The following is a 21,575-nucleotide window of genomic DNA, read 5'->3' on the forward strand; positions in this document are numbered from 1 at the left end:
CCCTCGACCAATCATATTTTAGGTAGGAGGTTCGTCCCTGCTGCCCTATTACTTTCCGACTTAAAAATGACTTGGGATCAGTGTATCTGCTTCCAGTCCCAGTCATAATCATTGTAAAAATTACGGGTACACTGATACAAAGATAGTGGCCTCCGTACTCAAAGAAATCCCTTTAAAAAGAGTACGGGCATTTCCTCGCATAGAAGAACGGGACGCAGCGCAGGCTTCAGCATTGCAGCCTGTTGTATCTGCATAGCCGAGGCGGTTTTATAGAAGATGGCGCTGCTGACCCCCCTGTTCGCATTTCTCTACCACCTGCCGCAGGTGTATAAGTGGCTGCTGAAGCCCTATTATGTGGCTTCGATCTTCCTAGCGGTCGCCTTCCTTCTGGTCCGCAAGAGCCCCGGCATTTGCGAGCATCTCCCCACACAGCGGGAGGACGGCAACTCCTGCGACTTCGACTGGGTGTGTATCGCGCGTGGAAAGGGCTAGAAGACGGCGAGATGATGCAGGGTCATGGGCTAAGTGTGGATGGCGTCTTAATGGGTTTGCCACTTCTGTCGCCAGTAAGACAAAAGCGCTTGCGAAATTAATGCAATGTAAATGCACTGTGAGGTATGAGGCTGCGTATATGGGCCTTGCGATGTCACCCAGCATCTGCGGCTCCTGCTGCTCAGGATAAGCGGTGCCGACATGCATGTGTCACGCTAACCTGTTGCGTGTGCTGCCCCGCAGAGAGAGGTGGAGATCCTGATGTTTCTCAGTGCCATCGTCATGATGAAGAACAGGAGAGCCAGTGAGTGTTTACGGGCCTCTGCTGCTTCTGTGTAACGCCATCCTGCGTACGGAGTAATTATATGCTCGTTGGACACGTTCTCCTTTGCTGGGTTATTAGAGGATTTGCCCGAGCCTGTCACCTTCCACACAAAGCACCAACAGTATTATGTTGACATGGGCCAAACACAGCAGTGCTTGTAGCTGACTGCAGTTCTGTGGTTTTGTTAATTTTGTCTGTTTCTTTACCATCCGTTACATGACATGACAGATTTGAACATTAGAATCCTGAACTCAAAAACCAAATTTTTGTCTTTGAGACTGACTCTGGTTTATTAGTGTACATGGCTCATTTCATACTAGCTAATTAATGGTGGTGGCTTAATGGTTAGGGAAGCACACTTGTAATTGAAAGATTGCTGGTTTGAATCCCCGACCAGCAAGGCACCACTGAGGTACCCCGAGTGAGGTACTGCCCCCTGCTATGTCACGACGTCACATATAGGTTAAATGCAGAGGACACATTTTGTTGTTGTGTGTTGTGGTGTGTCAACAATGACCACTGATCACTAAATTCTAATGTCAGAGGAATAATTTATTTTGTACAACATTATAGTGGTGTTATTCCAGTTTTTTGTCTGTGGCAGCAGTCAGCACCTACAGTGGTGACCACATTGGTGGCTGTGCCTTGCCAAGGCCAGGTTCTGCATACACACACAGTCGTGCTTATTTACAGTCAGCTGTAACTATCAGCTTGTCTTGTCTGCTAAAGACAATTTCAGCAGTTTGGTCTTGGCCAGCTGTTGTGGCATTTGTTCACAGTTTCAGTTCACTTTGCCCCCCCCCCCCCAACCTCCCCATTTCAGTAACTGTAGAGCAGCACGTGGGGAACATCATCCTCTTCTCCAAGGTGGCCAATGTGATCCTCTTCTTCCGGCTGGACATTCGAATGGGCCTCCTCTACCTCACGCTCTGCATCGGTAAGAAGGACGGGTCGTGAACCTAACCCTACCTCATGCTCTGCATTAGTAGGAAGGGCGGATCCTGACCCTAACCCTACCCCATACTCTGCATCGGTAAGAAGGATGGGCCTTGCCGTGTGATGTCATTCAGCGGCGGTATCAGTTTTATGGCAGTGGAAAAGCAGCACCTTGAAGTACCATACTTTTGGTACTTATCTGAAATACAGTACGTGGTGCAGCAGGGAGTAAAAGACCAGTGTCCCTGCCCCCCCCACCCCCACCCCCACTCCCACACCCACACACACTCTAACTACTTTGCTCTCCATCCCAGTGTTCATGATGACCTGCAAACCGCCAATCTACATGGGCCCAGAATACATCAAGTACTTCAGTGATAAGACCATAGACGTGAGTGTCCCAGCGGTACTGATCCACACGGGAGCCTCACTCCCGAGGTTCTGACACGATAGCAGAGCATGCAAAGAGTCTTCCAAAGCAGTGTCTCCTGTGTCTGTCGTAGGAGGAGCTTGACAGGGACACTCGTGTCACATGGATCGTGGAGTTCTTTGCCAACTGGTCTCCTGAATGTCAGTCCTTTGCCTCCGTCTACGCTGACCTCTCTCTCAAGTAAAGCTCATCGCCGCACATGCATGTGAACGCACACGCACGCATGTTCATGGGGTCACGGGAGATCACACGCATGTAACCTTCTGCTTCACAGGTACAACTGCGCTGGCCTGAAGTTCGGGAAGGTGGATGTGGGGAGATACGGAGAGGTCTCTAAGAAGTAGGTCCCCTCTGTCTATCTCCATCTGTTTAGTGTGTTTTTCAGATCACCATTCTGCTGAAGTTGTATATCAACCATCACCACTCTATCATTGCCCTTGTCTGTATGCTATAACCATTCCTCTGGCCCCTCCAGGTACAAGGTGAGCACCTCCCCCCTGTCTAAGCAGCTTCCCTCACTGCTGCTGTTCCAGGGAGGCAAAGAGCTTATGCGGCGTCCCCAGGTGGACAAGAAGGGCCGTGCAGTTTCCTGGAGTTTTACGGAGGTGAGGACTGTGTGCTGATCCAGGGTCTCAGAACATGCAGTTTGAAGGTATCAATCACAGACACTATGATGCAGCTGTGCTTTAAGGGTTTTGAAGGGTAGGTGCCGTCATATCCGGACACGAGGCTCATGCCAATGACTCCTCTGCTTTATCTTCAGGAGAACATCATTCGCGAGTTCAACTTGAATGAGCTGTACCAGGTGTCCAAGAAGCTGTCCAAGGGGAAAGCGGAGAAGGTGGCTGAGCTGAAGTTCCCAGCCGTGCCTGAGGAGGGCGAGCTGGAGGCAGAGCCAAACGGTCAGGATGTGGTGCCAGAGACCAAGAAGGACAAGTAGAACAATGTCAGACACCACATTTCATTATGCATCAGTCCTGTTGCAACAAACTATTAGATGGGATTATGCAAAAAAAAAAAAAAATAGCAGTGACTCAGATGGAGGGAAGATGGACCTCAGGAGAGATGGTGGGAAGTGGAGATGATGGTCGAGATTATTATGATTATTTTTTTAAATTGTATGTCTTTATATCAGTGCTTTAAATTGCAGATCAATTGACTGCATACGTCTATGTAATGATCTCCAGCATGCTAGCTACTCTTGATTTTACTACTGATATTTAAATGTTTCCCTTTCTCAGCCAACCCAAATCAGTGATTCTTGGGGTTTTTTTTTGGAATCTGTTACTGTAGCCAAAAGTGACACTGAGGTAACAAACCCAAAGCAGAATGGATATGAGGAACTGCTCACACAGAATAACCATCCTGATTCACGCTCAGGTTGTAATAGCAGGTGCTAGTTCCCTGTGAAAATGTAATGCCGGTCGGGGTCTGAGTTTGAGGACCTTTCTGATCCGAGGCACGTCGGGGTCCGGAGGCCCTCTCTGATCCGAGGCACGTCGGGGTCCGGAGGCCCTCTCTGATCCGAGGCACATCAGGGTCGGGGTTCGGAGATCCCCCTCTGATCTGAGGCATGTTGGAGTCCAAGGGCCGGAGGCCCTCTCTGATCCAAGGCACGTCAGGGTCGGGGTTCGGAGATCCCCCTCTGATCCGAGGCACGTCGGGGTCCAAGGGCCGGAGGCCCTCTCTGATCCAAGGCACGTCAGGGTCGGGGTTCGGAGATCCCCCTCTGATCTGAGGCACGTCGGGGTCCAAGGGCCGGAGGCCCTCTCTGATCCAAGGCACCGTTTAGCCCAAATAAGCTGCTTCACTTGAGCACATCATACTGCTGTGGGTTTACTGCTATCAGGTTCACAGCCCATGAGCGACCATCACTTTGTCCCCCTCTCCCCCAGGCCGTGGCCCCATCTTGCAATCCTATGGAAACACACCATATTTTTGTTGGGCAAGTTGTTTTACCATTAAATTTGCTTAGTCTCAATCCAAGGTCATGATGTGTGTAGAGATTTCTCAATTTATTCTGGAGGGGGGATTGGGATCCACGAGCATCTGTCATGTTGGTTGTGTGTTAAATGCTGTATCGTTGGTTGATTTGGACTCACCTGGGGAAGGCTTGGTTCTGGCAGAGGAAGGCCATACATTAAGGACAGCAACTGCACATTTACTACAAGCATGACCAAGCTGAGCAGCAGCCCATGTCTGTCAGATATGCTGCTGTACATCATCAGGGGTGAGGGGGGGGGTGGTGATCCTGTGCCTCACGTTACTCCCCGTACCGCCATATTGGGTTTTATGATGAAAGGAAAGTCAGAGTAACAGTTTTGGGGCTCGGGGGGTTAGGCTGCTGCTTAGAATCTCACAATAATGATGGATCAGCACCCCCATTTTACATCAGGCAAATTTAAAACAATTTTAAACCAAGGGCTTTCAAAATGTTTTACAAACAGTTTATTATCATTGGTCAGCCATACTGACAGACATACACACAGCCAATCACACTCACATATGCACAATACACACAAGCCCCGCCTTTCCTGTTATTTCTGCATAGGCATTGGCTGGTCACAACTGCTGTCACATTCTAGCCTTCTGACATCACAATGTCACACAGTGCAATTTTAAAAGTTTAAACACTTTCCTCTGACTGGATTGATGAGACATTAAATTTCATAACATTCCAATATAAACCAGATCATCATTTTGAAAGATGTAAATCTTCCTTCTGGGTCCCAGTCCAACAATGATTGGATTGGTTCTCATATACAATGCCACAGTCACATAATTGGCCAGCCTTTGTGTGGAAGGTGACCTAATGACTTAACTGATAAACTGACATTATAAACATCCAGAAATATACAGCAATTCAAAACAAGGTGTCATTCCTCAGTGACTATATCAGAAAACCCTCAAGAAGCAACTGCACGCTAGCATTTTGAAGGGAGAATCAGCCATCCATGCTCTGCCAGGGCCCGTGAAGGTGGCAGGCCATGCAGGGCCTCGGTCTTCGCTTTCGGCGAGAGCCGAGACAGGCAGGAGGTCCAGCTGGCTGCACGAAGACTGTCCCGTCCAGATAGCCACCCTTCAGCCTCTCGCTTTTATTAAACCCACGATATAAATTGATAAAAATGTAAAAATAAATAATTCAAATAAAAACGAACGCCGGCGCCCGACAGCTGCATGGGCAAGCGGGAGCCGCCTGTCAGTCGGCAAACGCGGCCCCGCGGACAGGAGGGAGCGAGCGCCTGGTCGGGCCGGGCTGCGGCGGCGGCTAGCGGTCAAAATCCAAATGGGTAGAAACAATGTGCATCACTCTGTGGGCTTCACCTTCCATTCCTGGGTGTTTCGATACGGTTCCTGCTGTCACAGCAAGAGCGAGCCAGCAGGGGCCACACTGTGACGAGTGACACGGCACCCCAGGCTTCAGTCACGGCTGCAGAACACGTCCATGCGCCTGCCCGCACCCAGTTGAGTGGCGTACTGGCCCACAGCAGACCGCCATCCCTCGCTAAATCGGCCCCCCGTCAAACCGAGATCTCATAGGTGGTCCCACCGACGCCTGTGACTTTCTTCACGCCAACTCCCTGCTTGTGGGTGGGGCTGTGCAGAGAGGATGTGCTGTGATTGGCTGGGCCTGGCCGAGTGGTAAGAGGGGCCGGGGTCCCCATGTGCGAGGGAGAGGATGGGGAGGATGCCGAATGATGTGGTGAGGGCGGAGGGCCCGTTTTTGGCTGCCCGTTTGAGCGGCTGTAGGACTTCATCTGAATCTCATCCCTGAAAGGGAAGGGAGAGAACGTGGGGTTACAGAGAGAGAGGGCTAGCGATGCCACCCAGGGCACCAGCTACGAATGAGGGAAGGAAACTGCGAGCCAGCAGCTAAGAGCCAGGAACAGGAGAACATTGCCGACTGCACGGCAAGCCCACGAACCCTACGCTGGGCCTGGCTCTACATGCTGCTCATTATCTTGCATTAGTCCATCTGTCCATTTGACCATCCGCCTCCACCAGTCCCACACCGTGTGGGCTTATCTAGCGTTTCCCGGCATTCTAGTGCACTTTATTCATTCTCTATGTGCTTAACGATCAGTTTGGCCACCATGCATCGTCATGGAAACTCCCAGTCACATGACGCTAAGTAAGTTCCACCTTACACGCACAGAAAGGGAGGCGATGCCGACAGGAGGGGGCAGTAGAAAGCTGCAGGGCCGTACTCACTTTGGGGCCTGGATGGCTGCCCCCGCCGAGGCCTTCCTCACCAGCCGGCTCTGCATCTCCGCTGCCGCCGCGCTCGAGTACGACAGAGACTTGCCCAGCGGGGGCCGGTGCGGAAGGGGGCCTGGAGACACGGTCCCCTGAGGGGAATCCGGCGAGCCCAGAGAGCGCGCCCAGGCTACTGGGTGCGAGTCTGCCAGCACAGGCGCCCGTGAGAAGCGCAGGGGCCGAGCGTGGTGCTGGGGGTGCCGCTGGGGGTCCCTGTCCACCGGGGTGGGGGGTGGGCTCACACCGTGCAAGTAGGCCTTGCGGGGGGAGGACAGCAGGGCGACCGAGGCCTGGTGCAGCCCGGGGTCGCGCTGCTGGGCCAGCTGCGCGGACAAGAAGGGTGAGCTGTAGCCCAGTACAGGAGGGTGGTGGGCGTGCGGGAGGGGGCGGGCGTGCGGGGGGACACGGGGCCGGCCCGGGGACAGCGCGGGGCCTGCTGCTTCAAAGTCGGGGCTCCCCGATGGCGTCAGCAGGCTGTCATAGGAAAGGCTGCCACTGCGTGGAGTCTGGTTGGCCAAGCTCTGGTAGCTGGTAGAACAGGCGCCCTCTGGTGGTGGCGGGCCGAGAACGCCGTGGCCGGCGTGAGCAGAGCGCACGCTGGAGGAGCGCGATCCCGCCACCGACAGCACCGTGGGGTCCGAAAAGGACGGGAAGGAGCGGCCACCCAGGGAGTAGCCAAGGATAGCACCCCCAGAAGCGGTGGGCCCCGGGGCCTCAGCATTGGGCTCCCTGGGACCTGGTTGCCCATGGCAGCCATCCAAGCTGGGCTCAGAGCGGTAGGCGGCCTGCTGGCTGGACTCCAGGAGGGACGACGACTCCTTCAGGCTGTCGCCCCGACTCATCTGGCAGGGGAGTGACAGAAGGGTCAGTCAGCTGGAGGCGGGGGGGCGGGGGGGTGTCGTCAAGTGAAATAAATGAAGCGGAGGCAGCGAGTGAACACAAGCAAGTCAGTCATGGCGATGACAAAGGTGGGCATTAGCCACCAGGGGGCGGACCTGAGCCACAGAAGGGAAGCTCGTCAAGGAATTCTTCAAGGGGCCCGACTGACCCCAGCACACACACACACAGCCACAGTGAGTAGCCTGAGCCACTCAGCAAAGGCGTGCCGATGCAGCAGGGCTGATGCTGCAACAGGGGGAGCTGTGTGGCCTGCTCTCTCACACACACACACACACACACACACACACACACACACACACACACACACACACACACACACACACACAAGCGAAGCGGGTCACAGCACACAGAGCAAACAGAGGCCAACTTACTCATGTGGATGGACTGACAGCAACTGAGCCAATGGGTGAAAAAGAAAATATGATGAGCCATGCAATTAAATCACAACACAGAGGATGCACGGTGAGGAGGGGACGGCGCTCAGCTGGTCTCAGGTGGCAGGGCGCCCACCGCTGGGGGGGGGCTCACCTTGCTGGAGTAGGATTGGCTGAGGGGGGTGTGGCTCTTGCTGGGGCTGTTGTATGCCGCCCGGTACTTGTACATGGTGGGCGTGGGCGGGGTCTTGTTCAGCAGAGAGCTCTCTGGAATCAGGCAGATGCAGCAGAGAGTATTCATTCACCTGCCTGCCGACACCGGCACTCACAAGGGGGGGGGGGGGGCAATACTAACCCTCAGAGGCAGCTAGAGAGAGCTGGCCCCGGGCCAAGCCGGGGTATCTCAACTCTGGCTTGGGAGGGGGGGGCGGCTCGGCGTCGGCTGACTGGCTCTCCATCTCCAGGCTGCTCTTTGACTGGGGGGGGGGGGGACATTGACAGACAGGGATAGTACAGTGCGGCACGATGTCTGGGGACGCCAAGACTCGCTACAGACAGAGTCAGTATGGCTCAAGACGGGGTCCGGGGATGTCGAGGCTCGCTAAGGATGGGGCTGCTATGGAAAGAGCTGGCACGGCTCGGCACAAGGTCCGGGAGCGCCGAGGCTCACTATGGACAGGGCAGGTACAGCTCAGCATGAGGTCCGGGAACACAGAAGCTCGAAACAGTACAGAACAGCCTACCCGGTGCAGGTCTCCCTGGATGCCGTTGTCTAAGACCTTGGCTACCAACTGGGCCTCTGACAGTGGGGGTCTGAGGAAGGGAGGCTGAACAGCCACAGTCTGAAGCCTCCTCCTCCGGCCCATGTACCTAGGAACAGGACCAGAACACACCTGTGAGGACACCTACTGCAGTAGCATGCAGTGATTATGCTGTGACTAGCAGATAGCCAATGTGTACACACACACACACAGATTAGGAATCTATATCTCCGTGGAGACTCCATTTTATTCTCTGGGCATAATCAGGGATGGACATAACTGGTAAGCAAGTATGCATTCCCCTTTAAAAATGATACATGCGACATTCGACTGTGGTGACAGTGTAAATGCGTACTTAAGTGGATTTGCACTGATATGAAAAGAAAATAATGCATTTTAGTAGTGCAAATGCACATAAGCATTTGTGATTTTACAAACAATCGATTGTCGCACGTATCGTTTTTAAAGGTGAATGCATACTTGCGTACCAGTTATGTCCACCCCGGGGCGTAATCCTATTTCCAACATTAACCTCATCCCTAACCTTAACAACAAGTAACCAAACAAATACAAGACCTCTGGCATTTTCACAGATGTTTATAAAATCCCCATGTGGTGACTGAAAACATGTCCCCACAACATCAAAATAACAGTTTTTTTTTTTATGGTCTGCACAATGTAAACATATATATGACACAGACAGGCATGCAGACAAGCAGGCAGACAGACAGACGTAAATCAGAAAGCATAAGAGGGCTGGACCTGGGCGCCTGTGAGCTGCACAACACGTGGGAGACGTTTCTCCAGCAGCCGTCCGTGAAAGGGTTCACGCCACCACGAAATTTCCCTGTCACCTGTAAGGGAACACGGGGACGTCACTGCAGCACCGAGCTACTCAGCTTACAAAATGCAGCGACACTGACGTCACCAGGAACAAACATTAATTACACAAGTGTGTGTGAGATGTTGGTCATGGGGAGGTCATTCTGAAAGAACACAGCTGGTTTTTAAACATCTGCCAACACAATCACTGGGGCAGCGATAATGTTGTTCCGCATGGCAGACAGCAAATACCTAGCGCAGGGGTGCCCAACTCCAGTCCTGGGGGGCCAGAGCCCTGCACATCTGAGGTTTCCCCTCATTTAAACACACCTGGTTCAACTTCTTGTGCTAATTACCACACAGCTCTTGAGCTGAATCATTTATGGTGGAACAGAGAAAGAACTAAACTACACAGGGTTCCGCCCCCCCCCCCCAGGACTGGAGTTGGGCCTCCCTGACCTAGCAGAAAGATGCCCAGGGCCTATCAGAGGTGCTCTCTAATCACCAGGAATCATAAGCATCACATACCGCAGCTGGAATCAGCACTGAGATCCACACACTGATAAAGTGCCAAAACTGCACCGGCAGACTTACCTGCTCATTGGTGGTTCTCCCTCGGGCTACCAGCACAATATGGAAACCAGTGAGACCTGCTACTGGGATGAAGAAGAGACCAGCCACACACATAACGGCCATACTGAGAGGGGAAAGTCAAGGAGTAAAAACCAGTTTATGTGGAGACACACGACACAATGATAACCCAACGCACATACAAGGAGACAGACGGAGACAGAGAGGACAGAGTGAAGCAGAGAGAGAGGCAGACCGAGGAAGGCAGAGACAAAGAGGAGCAGACAGATGGCAGACAGAGACAAAGAGGAGCAGACAGATGGCAGACATAGAGAGATAGAAGCAGAAACAGAAGCAGAAACAGAAGCAGACATTTTGAGAGAGGTAGATGGAGAGCGAGAGAGGCAAACAGAAAGAAAGAGTGAAGCAGACAGAGGAGCACAGCAACACAGAGAGGCAGAGACAGAGAGAGAGGCAGAGACAGAGAGAGAGGCAGAGACAGAGAGAGAGGCAGAGACAGAGAGAGAGGCAGAGACAGAGAGAGAGGCAGAGACAGAGAGAGAGGCAGAGACAGAGAGAGAGGCAGAGACAGAGAGAGAGGCAGGATACGTGACAGCAGCATGCAGGCGGTCCAACTGCTGCGTGTGGTGCAGGATGAAGAGCAGTCCGAAACCGAAGACGCCCATGATGTGGGCCGTCAGCGACAGCAGGAACAGGAAGAAGTAGCGGTAGTTGCGCCTGCCTATGCAGTTGTTAACCCAGGGGCAGTGGTGGTCGAAGTCCTGGGGGGGCAGAGGGGATGAGGTCAGACCGGCTGCAGTGCAGACGCATGCACACATAGACGTCGCCTCCCACAGGGACCCCGCCCTGCTCACCTCCACGCAGTTGTCGCACACAGAGCAGTGGGAGCAGCGTGGCGGCCGGTAGAAGCGGCAGGTGGAGCACCACTTCATGCGCACCTGGATCCCCCGGATCTCCACCGTCTTGTACAGCGGAGCACGAAAGTCGTCCTCTTTGTCCTCGTCTTCCTCAGCTGGAAGGAGGACACGCGTGTTCATCGCAGTCATGGCCAGAAAACAAAACACAAATACGGAACCATCGTCATGGACTAAAGGTTCCACTGCTGGGCAACTTTCTGGGGAAACTTGGGATGGGCACCTGACCCCACCCCCAAAAAAACAAAAGAAGAAAGCCACTGTGCTTTTCCACAGATACCTCTGGGAAAGATGCCCGGGTCCATGAAGGTGGCCATGCAGAAGTTTGCCAGGACGAAGAGGAAGATGACCCCATTGTAGACTGGCACAGCCATGGAGATGTACTCTGCCAGCCAAGGGCACCTGGGGAGGGACAACGGGGGCCATGAACGGGCGGACGGGTGGAGGAGCGGAGGGCTCCACCCCTGAGCTGTTGCCCTGCACAGCTGCCCATTTCCATGTCGTACTCACGTGAAGCAGAAGAAGAGCGTGGTGGAGCCCACCAGGAAGGCGGTGGCGGCGGCGACGGGCACATAGCGGCTGGGCCGGAGAGTGCGGCCCGGGGAGGAGGATGGGGGCGATGAAGAGGGGCCAGCGGCACCCCCACCCTTGCTGACCGCGGGCATCACACGCTTTCTTTCGGGTGAAGGGTCGGAGGGGGTGAAAACGAGCTCAAGGGCAGGAACAAGGAACAAGGCCAGCAAGTGGCAGACAGAGTGGAGGAAAGCTTCAGGGAAGAGCTTCACCCTCCGGGCCACATGCACTCTGCCTGGACATCGAAATATTTAACCAACCTCAGGTCCATCCTTAATCGTAATGAATAAAAATAACCAGAGAGCAGGAAGGTGCAACTGTGCACTCATGCAAACCAGACAGAAGCTCCTGAACACCTTCTGAGTAACTAAACGAAGTACACAGAAGGGAACAGGCACACTAGCAGAGGCTCCCTGAGAACGTCACCCTCTGGGGCTCGATAGGGGCACAGCTGGGGGTGCCTTCCGCACCATCCCGTCAAGCAGACAGCTCAGCCTCTCCTACACAGAGCTGCCTAATGCCCCAGGAAAGGCCCACGCAGAGAGGAACTGGAGAAGCCACACGGCCATCACTCAGAACCATTAAGGAACCGAAGTCAGAAACATGAGGTCATGGGGTCCAGTCCCACAAGGACACTTACACTGGTGCCCTTAAACCACCTTCTTGGCCATGGAGCAGCACAGCTGTGTATTAGAAAATGATAAACTACCAAAAGCACTCTGATGAATCATGTAAAAGTCACAACAAGATCATCATTTACTGGTTGCTTGGATGGTTAGAAGGTCTAAGCCTGGAATAAGTACAGCAGCTTAAAAGACGTCAGATTACACCCTGGACCTGAGACCTGAGGCTGAACACAGGCAGATTAACATAAGCCATGAAGAACAGCAAGGTGGGGGGGGGGGTCGGACCCCAGAGAGGGAACAGGGGGTGAGATGGACTGTAATCCTGGAGGAGATGGACACTCGGTGCGCTGCGCGATTTCAGTCAAACAGCAAAGCACCACTGAAGGCTCAGGCACGTATCCGGGTCGGGGGGGGGGTCAAGCCTCTCCTTACTGATCCAGCCTTCAGCTTCCAGACAAAACTCACAGGCCCAGTCTCTCTAAAAAGAAGTGAGCGGGAGCTGGGCAGCAGCGTGCTGGGGACACGGCACACTCCATGCTTCCCCAAAGAGACGGACTGCCCCTTCCACGGCGGCGACACAGGCCTCCCCCCAATCGGCAGTGGAGGACAGGAGGACGGCGGAGCCCGGGCAGGAGCTGCTGGTCAGGTAATACGCAGGAATGCGGGCATCCCTCCTTGCACAGCCAGAGGCTTCTGCTGGGGTCTCAGGGCAGCAGCAGCTCCTAAAACGAGAGAGGGGGTACTTTCCTTACCGAAAATCAACCAACGGAGGCAAAACAGATGAACAATATCGTCCTATTCCAGTGAATAAGAATACTGACGCTCTGTCAATATTCTGCGTGAGTGTTAGGTAGAATTTAAGTATAGTCCGCCTTCTATTAACATTTTGAAACACAAAAAGAGCACGGGCAGGCCAAATATGCCCATTCTCAGAGATGTTCCCACTCCAGCTAAACACATTTGACTTAATGCTTGACATTTACTTAAGTGCTTCTGCTCCACAGAACAACTGCCCTCATGCGCAGGAAGCGGCACCTGCAGCTCATAAAGTAACAGGAAACGGAACCTGTCCCGCTTTTCCCTCCAGCTCCGAGCACAGCGGAGCCATGCACACAGCACTCTGCCCCCTGCTGCCCCCTGCTGGTCGCAGCTGGTCATCACCGCATCAGGACTGCCAACTCTGCTCAGCTGTCTGGCCTGAGATCTTCAATCCGAAACAAGTCTGCACACATATGTGAATGCATTTACATGTAGGTAAGAGTTTTATTGCCTTGTAAATAGACTGTAGGGCTTGCAAACTACCCCAATGCTTTTGATGTAGCTAATTTTAGGTTTATAATGGAATAATACATATTTGCCGTAAGATTTCTTGCGTGAGCATGACAGTCTGAAAGCGTGACCGTCACGCCAGATGCATGCGAGTTGGCAGCCCTGCATGACTATTACCGCCGTTATTTTTCATCTGCAGACAGGAAGAACCCTACAGGAATGTAAGCTGTAACCTTTGAAGTGTTAGATAAAACATCCAGTACTCACTAAAATATAGACATCTCTTCACAAAAAGGATAGAGGCAAAGCCTCAAGATGAATTCAAGTAAACAGCAGATTTTAAATGAAATTAAAATATTCAAACGAAACACCCAAGCGAGACATGCTGACCACCAAAGGAAACGGCGTGTCAGGGAGGCCAGCTGGCTGGTCAGCAAGACCAGCTTCCTGACACTCAGTGTGTTCTGTACACCAGCAGGCTGTGATGATCACCCAGAGCTCAGAGATCTCTGCAGTACCCCTGTCTGGAGCCACAGCGTGAATTCACCAGACCGGCACAAACTTCACCACCATTTGTTTCCTACATCTGCACCACTCTTTTACTGGTTTGCTGGATGTTAGTGAGTGGCAGACTAAATCAAATCAAAGTTTATCAAAAAGCACAACAGAGGAAGATGCAGGCAATGTTGGGCATTTGATTAATGAACTGAACTGATCTGATCTGGTCTGGTCTGGTCTGTCTCTTGCCTGCATCCGACAAATGAGGAAAATGATGCAGACTACAGCCAACTGCAGACTAAAACATGAGCTTGTGAGGCTGGGAACATGAGCATGTTTCTCCAGGACAGCAGAACAGACTCAAAATACTGAATAGTAGCAGATAGCTGTGTGAAAGTAGGAAGGCTAACATGCACGTTCCTGATAACTGAATACTGTGTGGCAGCTTTCTATAACACCATAACTGGCGACGATGGACCACATCACAGCTCCAAGGATGTGCCCTCTGGTTAAAGCACTGGATAACACTGAGGGCTGCACATGCACATGAGGCAGAGCTGACAGCCACGATGCACCAGGCTGGCCATCAGAGAAGCAGGCCGCTTTTAGCAGGGGGTCCGAAGCACGAGGCTGCGCTAGCGGAGCACCCCGCGCGCACTGTGCATATCCCACTTTCCCAGGTTAAAGGGAAGGTTAATGCCGTCTTTCACTGAATGCATCGATGCAAACTTGCTTCAGTCTGTCGGGCACAGCAGGCGGCAAAATTCCATGCCACGGCAGCCAAATGAAGCAGCGGCACAGCGACCCTAAGCCAAGCCGCAGCTTCGCCATTAAAAAGCGTCAAGCTGCCCAATCCGCCGATCTGCACACAGCACATACTGACATGCAAGCCCTGCAGCCCCGATCAACTCTGTATCCCTCATTAATTTCATAAAGCCCCGTGTCGCTCCCCGGTCCGCCGCTAAGCAGAGCCCGTCCCTGTCGCTATGTGTCCAGCTGACGTACGCTTTAAGGACGGTCCGGCGCTCCGGCACTTTCCCTGGCGGCTCCATGCCGCCGCGAAAACCTCGCGACACACATTTCGGATCGTTTAAACGTGAAGCCCCTCACCCGTTAAGCCTGACAGGACCACACCCGGCGCAGGCCCCGGAAAATCCCCGGACTTTCCTGCTCACGAGCAAAGGCCAGGCCGCGACTGCAGAAGGGCCGCGACGTGTCCGATGGGCCTCGGGCGGGGACGGCAGGTCCGGAGCTCAGCCCTCACTCCCGGGCCTCCGGGAGAGCCGCAGATAGCCAGAAACGCCCCCCGCGCCCAGATAGGCGCCCTAGAATCACTATCAGTCGGTATCGCGCTGGTCAGCGGAAGCCGAGCAGCAGCCTAGAGAAAGCGCAGGGCACCGGTCTGACCGGAGTCGTCAGTGCAGCCCGGTAGCGCAGACGCATTAGCAAAGACGAGCATGATGAAGTAAACGCGTGCAGCACACTGCCCCCGCATCGGACACTGAAGACCAGCATGCACGGCAAACCTACAGAGCACAGTACACGCACAGTGACATGAACACTAACCTATACACCAACAGCGCAGAGTAACCTGTATACTAACCTCTACAGGAACCGCACACAATAACCAGTACACTAACATGCATACTAAATGTGTACGGTAACCTCAACACTAACCTTGGTACTAAATGGGCACCGTAACCTGAACACTCATCTAACCGTGCACGGTAAGACAGACACGAAGCTGTATACTAACCCGCCTAGCCGCATATCCACCTGCATACACGCAGACAGTCCCCGCAGGGCGCTTCTCACCGGAATGCACAAAAACACAAACCGAATGCGCCAGGCGCGTGGATAGCCGTTTCATTTCTACGTTATCGCCACAGGAGACACGTGAGAGCACTAAAGCGTATCGGTCTCGCCAATAACCCCGATCAATGAATGTCCCGGCCATAAAGTACCTCATCAAAGCCCAAGGGCCTCAAACCGTGAAAGCACCGCTGTAAGCGAAAGCCGACACCCTAGTCGGGCACCCGACCCACAGAGCCCTGGAAGTCGTGACCCCGCCCCTTTACGCTCATTGGTCAGCAAAGTTGCCACTCAAAAGAACAACGAGACACACGTGTCGATGGGCGGGACGTCATGATACTGTTTGAAATACAAAACGTAGAATAAGCGGTGAATGACGAGAAGTCGTACACATGGGCGCAAATCAAAACCAGCTAATACAATCCCCTGGACCCGCTTAAATGGGTGGAGACCTCAACCCCCATAATGCTCAACCCAAAGTTATGCCCTTGGTCGTACCTACTGCAGATTCATGGAATATACACAGAACTCTGTAAGCAGGTCTTAGCAGGGGCAAAATGGAAAGTATCAGCATTATATTTCGAGTTTTTTAAGCTTGAGGGAACGATGGACAGCAAGATTAGGTCCCAGTGCGAGGAATAGAAATGGACCATTACAGTAATTTATCTGATTAACCAGCAATCCCCCATGAAAGTTGCAACAAATTAAAAATGCTTCAAACAGATAAGAAAAATCAGTAATGGACATGGTAAGAGCAAACCACAGGACCTCCTGTTTACAGACTGTGGATGCACTCTGGAAAAAGAAAATCAAAATACAGTGGAAAAAGTCAGAACCTGGGGACTGAAGAAGCGGTGGAAAAGGGCCTACAAACCACTAAACTGGGAGGCAGAGCCAGCGCAACCTTTTCAGGGGGTCCAGGAAAAGCTTTACTTAGGAGGCCCCACCAGATGATCATTTTATTTTCACCACTACGCAGGTAATTCAGGCACCTGTCTATTGTGCCTTTAGTTAGAATTGACCTTACCGGGAGCTCTTCCTCACCATGGCAGCGGACCCACACTGGATGTGTGTGCGTTAAGGGTTTGGTAGCTCTCCCTCACCATGGCAGCAAACAAGCACTGTATGCGTGTGCGTTAGGGGTGTGGGAGCTCTCTCTCACCATGGCAGTGGACCGGTACTGGATGCATGCGCGTTAGGGGTGTGGGAGCTCTGCCTCACCATGGCAGCGGAATGGCACTGGATGCATGTGCTTTGGAGGTGTGCAGCCTCCCTTCAGCGTAAACCTGTTCATAAACTGTTAATATTACACTGGATGCGTGTGCAATTGGGGTGTGCGAGCTCTCCCTAACCATGGCAGCGGACGGGCACTGGATGCGTGTGCGGTTGGGGTTTGGGAGCTCTGCCTCACCATGGCAGCGGACCGGCACTGGATGCGAGTGCGGTTGGGGTGTGGGAGCTCTGCCTCACCATGGCAGCGGACCGGCACTGGATGCATGTGCGTTAGGGGTGTGGGAGCTCTCCCTCACCATGGCAGCAAACAAGCACTGTATACGTGTGCGTTAGGGGTGTGGGAGCTCTCTCTCACCATGGCAGTGGACCGGTACTGGATGCGTGTGCGTTAGGGGTGTGGGAGCTCTCCCTCACCATGGCAGCGGACCGGCACTGGATGCGTGTGCGGTTGGGGTGTGGGAGCTCTCCCTCACCATGGCAGCGGACGACCGCTAGATGCGTGTGTGTTAGGGGTGTGGGAGCTTTCCCTCACCATGGCAGCGGACGGGCACTGGATGCGTGTGCGGTTGGGGTGTGGGAGCTTTCCCTCACGATGGCAGCGGACCCACACTGGATGCGTGTGTGTTAGGGGTGTGGGAGCTCTCCCTCACGATGGCAGCGGACCCACACTGGATGCGTGTGTGTTAGGGGTGTGGGAGCTCTCCCTCACGATGGCAGCGGACCGGCACTGGATGCGTGTGCGGTTGGCGTGTGGGAGTCACCATGGCAGTGGACCGGCACTGGATGCGAGTGTGGTTGGGGTGTGGGAGCTCTGCCTCACGATGGCAGCGGACCGGCACTGGATGCGATTGCGGTTGGGGTGTGGGAGTCACCATGGCAGTGGACCGGCACTGGATGCGAGTGCGGTTGGGGTGTGGGAACTCTGCCTCACCATAGCAGCGGGATGGCACTGGATGCGTGTGCTTTGGAAGTGTGCAGCCTCCCTTTAGCACTAACCTGTTCATAAACTGTTAATATTACAACGTTTCACTGCTGAACAGTCTCGTCCTCGTCCATGATAATTCATGTCAAACCTCACAAACCAGCAGCACCCTTAACCGTAACCGAACGGCAGCTCAAGACCCGTCCAATGCCCTATTAAATAGCGCTAACCCCCGGGTTCAGGGTCCTGCAGTCCGTCCACAATCATTCTGCCCTCTAGGGAGACCCCCAATAACAGCAACACTAATAGCAACAAAACATGAGGACCAAGGGGTTTAAAGACACATCATGATGATTCACATATTACGGGGATGGATCAATTGCATCATTTTGTAACATTAGACTCCAATGTTAGATTCTGGGGGGCATAAATCTCTTTAAAGATGAAGATACGCCTACTTCCAGGTCATGAACTCTCAGCAGCCGGCACACAAATTTCTGAGAAGGGTCTGGTTGCAGACCTTACCTGTAAGTAAACCTCCTCTCTCAGTAAATCTCGCCTGAGGGTAAGGAAATTATGAAAATGACATATATGTAATAGAAGGAGATATTGGCTATGTCCGAATTCAGGGGCTGCATCCTTCTAAGGCTGCATTTGAAGACCGAATGGGTCACAGCAGCGCAACAAGGTTGTCCCATTTCAAAAGCTTGTTGAAATGCAGTCTAGAAATGCATCCTTCTTTTGCTGAATCGTGAAGGATCCACTCAATGGATCCTTCACAGCCCAACATATGCCAAGATTTATTGTGCAAAGGTAAAGTGGATGTGTCCTGCCCCTACAAGATTAACCGTGCTAAAGGTGTGCTCTTTTCAGTAGAGAAAATGGGATGCAATGCTATAAAGGGTACTTCTAAGTAGCAAGAAAACATGATGAAGTTCCGAAATAGCTGTCCTTCCAGTGGATAGAATGTGATGCAGTGCGGTATAGTGTGTCAGTCCATGTGTGATAATGTGAGGAATTGTCCTAATGGATGCCCCTCCAGTGGATAGAATGTGATGCAGTGCTGTATAGTGTGCCTGTCCATGCGTGGGAATGTGAGGAATTGTCCTAGTGGATGCCCCTCCAGTGGACAGAATGTGATGCAGTGCGGTATAGTGTGTCAGTCCATGTGTGATAATGTGAGGAATTGTCCTAATGGATGCCCCTCCAGTGGACAGAATGGGATGCAGTGCTGTATAGTGTGTCAGTCCATGTGTGATAATGTGAGGAATTGTGTGTGTTTGTGTGTGTGTGTGTGTGTGTGTGTTCTGATTATTGTAAACCATTGTGCACAAAAGCAAGCTCTCTCTTATGTCTGTGAAGGGTGAAGAATTGCCAGCTCGTTCTTCTGTTTATGGGAAAGTAAGAATCTGTAGTGCAGTGTTGATGCTTTGCTACTTTTTCTTTAAGTAAAAACACTTTTTAAGGTGTAGGCCTATGAGCAAGCCTTTAGTATTAAGTAATATTCACCTCCAGACTGCCTTCACCATCACCCTTCTCTCACATCATATTGCACTCCCCGCTGGGTCAGACTGTCACCGCGATTACTGCTGCTGTGCTGCACCTGGGCCAGCACCACCCTCACCACGCCATGCCACATCACCAACATACCGAAACACAGCGCAGTGTGTCCCAACAGGAGGGTCCCGGGCCAGGCCAGGTGTGCACCTCCCTCATCACTCTTCATCACATCACCAACATACCGAAACACAACACAGAGTGCCCTGACGAGAGGGTCCCAGGCCTGGCTGCACCTCCCTCAACATGCCACGTCACATCACTAACATACTGAAACACAGCGCAAAAGTGTCACAACAGGAGGGTCCCGGGCCTGACCTGCACCTCCCTTAGCACATCTCGTCACATCACCAAAATACCGAAACACAGCGCAAAGTGTCACAACGGGAGGGTTCCGAGTCTGACCTGCTCTTCCCTCAGCACATCTCGTCACATCACCAGCATAGCAAAACACAGCGCAGAGTGCCACGACTGGAGGGTCCCAGGCCTGATCTGCACCTCCCTCAGCACATCTCGTCACATCACCAACGTACCAAAACACAGCGCAGAGTGCCACGACTGGAGGGTCCCAGGCCTGACCTGCCCCTTCCTCATCACACCTTGTGACATTACCAACATACCAAAACACTGGAACTCGGCATGGCAGATCTCACCTCCCCATGGAAACTCAAGAGCTTCACTCAGTTGTACACAGATTCACTCTAAGGAGAAGAGGTCCCCCGAGGAAGGATCTGGTGCAAGAGCTGCAGAGTTGGGTGTGGAGTCCAGTCATTTTGTCACATCTCTAAGGAGGGAAGACCCAGATACACCCAGAGGTGGAATTGTCAGAGGTTTATTGTCAATCTGAAACCTAACAGATACCAAGAAACAGAAACTAAAGGACCTTGAGGAGTCAGACAGAAGAAAGACCAGGGCTAGCAGGGATCGGGAACACAGCAACAGGCAGAGGAATCACTAGCTACAACATAGAGGATGAAATTACATCATCGTTTTTATGACCCATTCAAACACAAATTACAAAATACAATTTGGAATTTCAAATTTTAAATACATTTATCAGAAATACTGCACGTCCCTGCTAATAGTACCACCAACATTGCATGTACAATGTAAACTTTTAAACATAATAACGAAACATCCCCAGCTTGAGGCGTTGATAATGACAGTAAGTAATGACAAATGTCCACAAGAGGGCGTTATCGTCATTTACTTTTGCGATAGAGAATATGCTAATTTAGCGTATTTATTATGCAGTTGCGTAAAACGCACTTAGGTCGTTACTGACTTAAAATTTTTTGGACATCCTGTTCGCAAAAGTGTCACAACAGGAGGGTCCCGGGCCTGACCTGCACCTCCCTTAGCACATCTCGTCACATCACCAAAATACCGAAACACAGCGCAAAGTGTCACAACGGGAGGGTTCCGAGTCTGACCTGCTCTTCCCTCAGCACATCTCGTCACATCACCAGCATAGCAAAACACAGCGCAGAGTGCCACGACTGGAGGGTCCCAGGCCTGATCTGCACCTCCCTCAGCACATCTCGTCACATCACCAACGTACCAAAACACAGCGCAGAGTGCCACGACTGGAGGGTCCCAGGCCTGACCTGCCCCTTCCTCATCACACCTTGTGACATTACCAACATACCAAAACACTGGAACTCGGCATGGCAGATCTCACCTCCCCATGGAAACTCAAGAGCTTCACTCAGTTGTACACAGATTCACTCTAAGGAGAAGAGGTCCCCCGAGGAAGGATCTGGTGCAAGAGCTGCAGAGTTGGGTGTGGAGTCCAGTCATTTTGTCACATCTCTAAGGAGGGAAGACCCAGATACACCCAGAGGTGGAATTGTCAGAGGTTTATTGTCAATCTGAAACCTAACAGATACCAAGAAACAGAAACTAAAGGACCTTGAGGAGTCAGACAGAAGAAAGACCAGGGCTAGCAGGGATCGGGAACACAGCAACAGGCAGAGGAATCACTAGCTACAACATAGAGGATGAAATTACATCATCGTTTTTATGACCCATTCAAACACAAATTACAAAATACAATTTGGAATTTCAAATTTTAAATACATTTATCAGAAATACTGCACGTCCCTGCTAATAGTACCACCAACATTGCATGTACAATGTAAACTTTTAAACATAATAACGAAACATCCCCAGCTTGAGGCGTTGATAATGACAGTAAGTAATGACAAATGTCCACAAGAGGGCGTTATCGTCATTTACTTTTGCGATAGAGAATATGCTAATTTAGCGTATTTATTATGCAGT

General features: G+C 52.3%; 2 protein-coding genes across 4 annotated transcripts; one reads left to right on the top strand and one right to left on the bottom strand.

Moving 5' to 3' along the window:
* The first annotated feature begins 32 nt into the window (after window positions 1-32).
* Window positions 33-4,174, top strand: tmx2b (thioredoxin-related transmembrane protein 2b). Its single transcript, XM_023845383.2, has 8 exons — window positions 33-465; window positions 736-796; window positions 1,641-1,754; window positions 2,068-2,144; window positions 2,257-2,363; window positions 2,458-2,523; window positions 2,659-2,788; window positions 2,947-4,174. The coding sequence occupies exons 1-8, from the start codon at window positions 277-279 to the stop codon at window positions 3,121-3,123; spliced, it is 921 nt and encodes a 306-aa protein (XP_023701151.1). The 5' UTR covers window positions 33-276; the 3' UTR covers window positions 3,124-4,174.
* A 442-nt stretch (window positions 4,175-4,616) lies between these two features.
* On the bottom strand, window positions 4,617-15,853 carry zdhhc5a (zDHHC palmitoyltransferase 5a). Of its 3 annotated transcripts, none has more exons than XM_072707307.1 (12): window positions 15,733-15,853; window positions 11,313-12,723; window positions 11,083-11,204; window positions 10,743-10,900; window positions 10,477-10,649; window positions 9,892-9,994; window positions 9,238-9,329; window positions 8,458-8,584; window positions 8,070-8,190; window positions 7,869-7,981; window positions 6,396-7,282; window positions 4,617-5,954 (listed from the first exon to the last, which is right to left on the bottom strand). In XM_072707307.1, the coding sequence occupies exons 2-12, from the start codon at window positions 11,465-11,467 to the stop codon at window positions 5,705-5,707; spliced, it is 2,301 nt and encodes a 766-aa protein (XP_072563408.1). In that variant the 5' UTR covers window positions 11,468-12,723; window positions 15,733-15,853; the 3' UTR covers window positions 4,617-5,704. The 3 variants fall into 3 exon arrangements, with proteins under 3 accessions (XP_072563408.1, XP_072563410.1, XP_072563409.1); XM_072707309.1 differs by lacking the exon at window positions 15,733-15,853 and adding an exon at window positions 15,525-15,726; XM_072707308.1 differs by lacking the exon at window positions 15,733-15,853 and adding an exon at window positions 14,879-15,458.
* Window positions 15,854-21,575: the final 5,722 nt, after the last annotated feature.

Source organism: Paramormyrops kingsleyae, chromosome 25 (assembly GCF_048594095.1).
Source record: "Paramormyrops kingsleyae isolate MSU_618 chromosome 25, PKINGS_0.4, whole genome shotgun sequence".
NCBI lineage: Eukaryota > Metazoa > Chordata > Actinopteri > Osteoglossiformes > Mormyridae > Paramormyrops > Paramormyrops kingsleyae.